General features: G+C 31.6%; 1 protein-coding gene across 1 annotated transcript; it reads left to right on the top strand.

Annotated features, from left to right (window-relative positions):
• The first annotated feature begins 129 nt into the window (after positions 1-129).
• LOC134242832 (ragulator complex protein LAMTOR1-like) lies at positions 130-5,641 on the top strand. Its single transcript, XM_062724964.1, has 6 exons — positions 130-238; positions 1,766-1,830; positions 2,213-2,293; positions 3,032-3,103; positions 3,879-4,008; positions 4,321-5,641. The coding sequence occupies exons 1-6, from the start codon at positions 185-187 to the stop codon at positions 4,411-4,413; spliced, it is 495 nt and encodes a 164-aa protein (XP_062580948.1). The 5' UTR covers positions 130-184; the 3' UTR covers positions 4,414-5,641.
• The last annotated feature ends 2,008 nt before the right edge of the window (positions 5,642-7,649 follow it).

Below are 7,649 nucleotides of genomic sequence, written 5' to 3'. Positions count from 1 at the left end.
ATTGAGAAACATATAAGAATTAAATATATGAAACTTGGTAATGATATTCCGGGATGAAATTTTATTTTCATTCCTAAACAAATGATAAGATAATGTTATATTTTTCTTAAAATGTTTTTTTATATTCCTTTAACTGCGTAACTTTAATGTCATGTGATGCAAGGTGAAGGTCGTTAAGTGTACGATGGGTTGTTGTTTCAGCGACAGCAGCGATAAAGATGGAGATGATTCATATTCGGTAATTTAAACACACTAAATTTCTGTGAAGTAATGGAGCTTTTTCATAAATTGTTATAATACGGAGGCTTCTACTCGAGAGCTACGTATTGGTATGTTAAGTTCGAATTTTCTCTATGCGGCAGAAGAAAAAAAAATCCTGAAAATGTCTCTAATGTGTACTACTGACATTCTTAAAGTCAATGGGCGGTAAATAAACACTGAAAATAATTATTTGTGCTTTCTGGTTACAAAACGCCATCTTTTTAAAATTAAATGTCTCTGTTTTGATCATTAAAACATTTCAGCAGCATCTCACTTTGAATTTAGCAGGTCCAGCACAATCTCTTGATTAAGCTATATAGCCTGATTTAGCTATATAGCTTTATTAAGCTATTCAGAATAGCTTGATTAAGCTATTTTCTCAGACTTTTTTCTCAAATGCATTATTTTTTCAACATGTGCAAAAAGTCGCACCTAGGTGCAGTGGAAATATTAAACTTTGCTCTCTTATAGATACAATGCATGTAAAAAATACTCACCAAATTGCGTCTCCTTGAGAGACTTTGTACTCAAAGTTTTAACAGTTTTGGGGCTATTGATGAGTGACTACACAGTTATTTCTTGAATGAAATTATAAAGGAGGCCAGTTATGGCCAACAGGATAATTGATTAGTAACAGTTCAGCACAATGAGAAGCAATCATACTTACCCACGCCTCACCGCACACACAGCTATTCAAACAATGGAAATTCATATTTTGCTTCAAGTATTCAACAGCAGCAATGTAAGAACTTTCTATGATTTAGGTTGTATTTTTGATAGTCCATAGTATAGTACATATATGAATAGTCAAATACTTGCGACTTTTTGTTTATTTCTGTCAAAAAACGTTTTTATGAAAAACTGCATATATTTTAATAGCTTTATCAAGCTATTTTGAATAGCTAAATAAAGCTATATAGATATTTCAAGCTATAAAGCTTAATCAAGAGATTGTGCTGGACCTGTTTAGGTGTCCATAAACACTTGAAATGTCAATCCCAAATAACATATATGCATTATAAGGGAAAACAAAAATCCATGACTATCATTTAAGTCAAGACTGGTCTATGATAAAAGAACTTAAGTTCTATCTGTGTCTTAGGACAGTTTAGAATATGCCCCATATAGATCTAGTGGAGAGGAGAAAATGCAGCAGACCAGACCAGAATTCAAACCTGGGCCCTCTGAATCTCCGGTCAGGTGCTTTACTGCCACAATAGATTTTAAAGAATGCAAAGGGATTTCCACCAAAGCTGTGATAATAGCAATCTAATTCAATTCAGTTTATTTATTGATAACACTGTGAACATATTAACACACAAATCGCATGAAATTACAACAATTAAACAATTAACATTATCCCAGTACACATTTCAGTTATATTGATAATTCAAATTTTCTTATTTAAAAGCGCCTTTTGTAAAAAAAAATTTACACACTCTAAATTGTAGGGTTTAGAATAATGTCTATAATAATAATATTTTCTTTCATTAAAAAATGTCAGGGTGGACAAAGTGAAAGAGATCGACTTCTTCCAGAGCCAATCAGTGGTGGCCAATCAGGACCAAGGTAAGTTTTTGTGTAGGAGAAAATGATGTCGGTTCTCCACATCTCAAAATCTAGCCATGGAGGTAGCTTGTTAACGCTAAATGCAATGCAAGACACAAATGTATGTTCCACTTTTAGGCTGTTTCACAAGTATTTTCTATTTACCATGGCAAAGTTTTAAGAATTTTAAAAAATCAAAAAAATAGAAATATAAATCTTATGATAAGTTTTATTAAAATAAGACCAAAATTGTCAAAGGATAAGCATTTTGAAAGAATTCACAGATTTTTTTTTAAAAAGTTACTGGTAGATATTTTGAAATTTTTTTGTGTCCTATTGAGTGCAAAAGATTGTAAGTTTATTGTAGTAATTATTAAATCCTGTTTGTTTTTCCATTTTAAAGCTATAATACACCATCTCAGAGAAATGCCCAGAAAGTGGATGAACCCTCAGCCTTAGAGAAAATATTACACAGAACAGTTAGGTAAAGTATCTATGTGTGTGGGGAAAAAACATTTGAATTATAGCCTTAACATTTTGTAAATTTATATTTTTTAGAATTAAGATCAAATGGCAGATCTCTCTAACTGAAGAAAAATACTATAAAATCAGAACTCTTTAGTGTGCAGTGTAGAGAGGGTTCTTAATACGTTAACAATTTTTCCCTCTTATTTTACATCTAGAGTATGTCGTGAAATTCCTATCTACCTAAAAGTTGTTTTAGAAGATTTATACATGTATTTATGGATTTTAACCCACCCCTTTTCAAAAATGGGCATATTTATACTTTGCACTTGTTATCAGTTGGTGTGTGGTACATGTATGTCTGTTGGTGTTTTGGTAAATCATGTTTTGTGTGCTCAATCTCTTAAGAATCCTTTGCTTCACAGACTTCATACTTGGAACACTGATACCCCCTGAGAGTAAGATAACCCCTAATAATTTTGAGGGCCAAAGTTCAAGAATAATTATCCTAAATATAGAAAAAAATGTTCAATATCTTGAGAAACAGTTGCATGGCATACATCAAATTTAGTGCAGAAGTACACATGTACTTAGATGAACCTTTAATCTGTATGAGTTCACATGTCAAAGGTCCTATAAACTTCTCAATGTCTTAGTTGACACACATGAAACTTGGTGCACTTGTTCCCCTTAAGGAGTATATGATACCAAAAGAAAAAAAAAATGGAAAGAAGAATTACTGTCTTATTTTCTTCAGGAAAATAATAGATGTTTCTCCTGGTGATACTGTGGAGCAGCAGGAATACAATGATAGAGCATTTCAGTACAGGTGTGTATAATACCAGTACATGTATATATGTTGGAACAAAAAAAACCCAGAAAAATACCATCTTTGCTAGCCAAGGGTCTGTGATGCACTACTCTCCTCATAAACCCTTGGGTTAGAAGGGATTGTTTTCATCACATGACCTTACCAGGTACACACAGATTGCATCATCAACAGAAATAGAAGCATATTTAGAAAAAATAAAGTTTAAAAGAATAATTGATAAGAAGTTGTTGGGTTATGTTTATTTGTTATTTAAAGCACAAATCTTCATCTTCAGTATAGAATCTTAATCATATAATTTGGACGTAGCTGAAGATATTTTATGAAACCAAAGCTACTCATAGAATGACATGTAATCTTACAGTCACAGATCATTATTTTCTTGATTTTTTTTTTATTCCCAAGATTAAAGAGACAAAATAAATGGATTTTATATTAATCTTAAGAGGCAACTTCTTTTTACCTGACAATAATAATGTTACCAGTTTAATCTTGCTTCTTTCATGCATTTTATTTGAAGTACAAAAAAGTTAATGTTGTCTAACTCTTTTGTAAATTTTATTGACAAAGTATAATATTCCAGGAAAAATACATCTAATGGAGGCGAGTGAAAAGGGGAATAACTCAATTTTCAAGGCATTCTACTTTCCATTATATGCAATATTGATCATCCCAGTTCTTTGACATTGAAAATGTTCTGTAAACAGTTCCAAGTAGAACTATAAAGACATTTAACATGATTTCTAGTTAGATTTTTTGTTCATTCTTTTCACAGCAATAGAGTAAACATGGTTTTAGGCGGCTCCTCTAAAATTAGAGCAAGTCGGCCTCCTTTACCTAACAGCATGACGGCTCCACACAATGTACTTAGTTCTGCACCGGTATCATTAGCTGATATTCAACTGGTAAGATTAGTTTTATTTTCTAAACACATAACAGGAGATTCACTTGTGGAGATGCATTCAAGTTTATTTAAGAGTAAACAAAGCCAAACAATATATGAATTGTCGTATTGTAATGTTCTTCACGGTGAATAAGTAATACGCTAAAAGCCATAAATAACAGATTGACCAGTAACTGAAGAAAGCTGTTACTATGTGTAAATAAAATTAGTGTAAAGTTGTAAAGAGACCTAGTATGAAGTTGTGCATGGAAACATGAGAGATTATTATTAATAATAATAACAATAATCGATAATTAAATTTGTTCTTTCATAGATAACACAGGCAGCAGAGAAAGCGTCCCAGGCCCTGGGTAAAGTGCGGGTACATCACAAGGAAGACTTGGTTGTACCGTTTGGGGTCCCCTGAAGGTTTGATGTCAGCTAAGTTTGTGTTATAGAATGTGTGGACAAAGAATTATGACTGCAGAGACTGATTACGTCAGAGGTTATTTCATTCCATCTTGTGTTACTACTAAGTCAGTGTTGTTCAGGGAGGACTGAAATCACTCTATTTCAGTCTTATTTTAATGATTTTATATGTAGCAATTTTTTTTTTCGTATTACATGATATTCCACTATACCTTAATTCAAACTGTATAGATTTAGATAATATTGTAAATGTACTTCTTTTTTAGTGCCCTAAGCATTGCATCATGTCCATAAATTAAGTACATGCGTATTCATGATTTAAACCATTACTAATCATCTATAAGACTTTTGTGCATTAATTTATAATTTCATTTATCATTTTAAGAGGAGGATTGTGGTAAATTTTGACTGCACTAATTTATGGACATTTACAGTAAGATTACCTGTAATTTTGTGACATTGAATCATATTTTTGCTAAATGAGCAATTAATTTCTTGCCTGTGGATGAAGGGGATTATCTAGACATATACACATTTATTTTTTGTGCAATGTACTTTTATGTGTAAAAATGAGCAGCGCTTTGAGAATCAATTGTGTGTGCAATTTATATAATAGAATTGTGTATATTTTAATCATTTTATCTGCTTTTGGGCTCATCTTTTTACATAGAAGCACATTTTGTCCATTCCCTTCTAAAAACAGGAAACAGTTTAACTGTTGAGATTCTTTTTTGATCAAACCAATCTAAATTAAACTGTCTTATTTATTACCGGTACATGCATGTACAAGTTTTAGCCGTACCCGTTATGTTATGTCTCCATTATTTCCATTTGAGATTTGTATTTTGTGTAAGAGTAAATTCATGTATTGATGAGAGATTGGAAGGATATCTGTAGAATTGCATTCAAAGCTGTGATAAGTTGTGGTACATATATTGTAAATAATCTAATGGTACTGCTATGGCATGCTGTTGTGTTCAGTGAGGGAGCTCTGGTGTGTGAGAGAATGCCACAGTTTGGATTCACGATGATGTCACCCCAGCACAGCACGCTTTGTTTCCCTCTGGTCTTGTATATAAATAAGAATACAGTATTTATGGTGCATTTAAATTTGACTTGTGCTGTACACAATTGTACATTTCATCTGGCAGAGATATACATATATAATTTGTAATATATGATGTAAGAATATTATGGTTGGTAAATAAATGTATACATACACATTATCATATTATATCATTGATCCATAATTTTTTTAAGGCTTATTTTATCATTCATGATTTTAGTAAATTAAAGAAAATGTTTTTTTTCTTCCATTTGTACTTGGACTTAAGAATATTAATGTCCAAATAAACATTTTTTTTTAAAGGTAGGTCATATTTTAAATGTACATACACTTGTAGGGGAAGTACGAGCTTTGAATTAAAAGGGAATCGGGGGAAAATGGATATACAGTGTATGTGTATTTAAAAATCTCTCTGTCTGAAAAAGTGTACGCACAACATTTTTTGTATGAATCAGAAACTGGAATGAAACATGAATTAATAATTACCTTGAAATTCTAGATTGACAATAAGCTTTAAATCTCTGAACCATTTGTAATATGTTGGACTCAAGGTATGTAAAATTTAAAGCATTAGGTGGAGTGGACATGAAGATTTTTTATTTACTTGAACCTGTGTATTAAAATGTATCAGAGTTTTGAGGAAGGCTTTTCCTTTACATACAAAAACAACACACACCCTTTGTTAGTGCTTGGTGTAAGTATGAGTGCATCAGTGTGTAGTGTTCTTGGTGTACACATTGGCTTATTATGCAATTGATATCAATAATAAAACAAATTACCAAAAAAAAAATTGTGAGGGCATTTTATTAAAGCATATATATTTAGAGACTGGAAAATATTAAAATAACATTTATATATGTAGGTATCTTCTTAATGTACTCCATTTTGTCAATAACAATGGTCATTTCCATGCTTCTGTTGATATGATATATCCCAGTAAGCTTAAAATAAAAGATACCACAGAGTCTGACATATCTGTTTCACATTTGGATATCTTATTAGAAAAAGATGTTAATGGTAATCTTACAACCAAGCTTTATGATGACTTTAACTATTCAGTTGTCAACTTCCCTTATGCAGCAATATACCCTTGTCACGTGCATACAATATATCTCATTTGAGTCGATGTAAGAGCATGCTCTATGTCTGAACAATTTCAAAAAGGTAAGTTATTGACAAGCTGATGAAACAAGAATATCAGCAGTCTCCTTTAAAGTCATCATTTTGTAAGCTCTATGGTCAATAAAATGTACAGCAAAAACAAATTATCATTAATTACGTCAAATGCTGACTGATGTTTTTCATATTGTTAAGTCATCATTTACACAATGAATTATCAATGGATTTCCCGATCATGACATGGAGAACATGGCTAATGTGACTAGTTGGCAGGGGATGCTCACTCCTCCATGGCACCTGACCCCTCCTCTTATCTTTTAAGGTCCGTGTTTGTTCTGCACCAAAATTTGTCTTGTTTGTATTGACTTCTGAGCTTAAATACTGCTTGTTATTTCCACATATTTCATTTTATCAGGATCTGCATTAACGGAAATTTTACTTGCATCATATTACCCAGAAAATTAGGGTTTTTTAATCTAATTATTACTGTAATTGAAATAATTCAATTTATTTATTGACATCATACAGTCAAAACAAAAAGTCAAATGAAATAACAACTACATGTACCAGTAATTTTTTTATTTCAAAATAGTTTTCTATTGTTTTGTTTTGATTTCAGGGATTGGAGCATAATAAAATACATGAAATATTGAGATAACCTCAAAATCAATTAAAACAGTACAAACCAGGAGCAGAGCAAATGTGAACTTCTAAAGCATTAGAATTGGGATCAGGTATCATGGAGGAGTGAGCATCCCCTGGTGTCTAGTTACAGAAAATTCAGTGTTTAAATAATAACCTTACACTTAATATGAAAAATGCCCATAAGCATTTGACTTAATGATAGATTTTATTTGCTGACAAGGTCATTGTATCGACCAAATAACTTACGAAATGATGACTTTAAACGAGACTGCTGATATCACTTCAAAATTTACTGGTTATTGAATTCTTATCCATGATTATGGACAGCAGAAAGGATAAAAATACAATTTCAAAAAGAAAATCAATTGTAAAACTATACCCAACAATCTTTTAAACAAAATGAC

Source organism: Saccostrea cucullata, unplaced genomic scaffold (assembly GCF_032062105.1).
Source record: "Saccostrea cucullata isolate Sc308-1 unplaced genomic scaffold, CSIRO_AGI_Scuc_v1 ctg304, whole genome shotgun sequence".
In the NCBI taxonomy this organism is placed as follows: Eukaryota; Metazoa; Mollusca; class Bivalvia; order Ostreida; family Ostreidae; genus Saccostrea; species Saccostrea cuccullata.
This window is presented reverse-complemented; position numbering and strand designations above follow the sequence as displayed.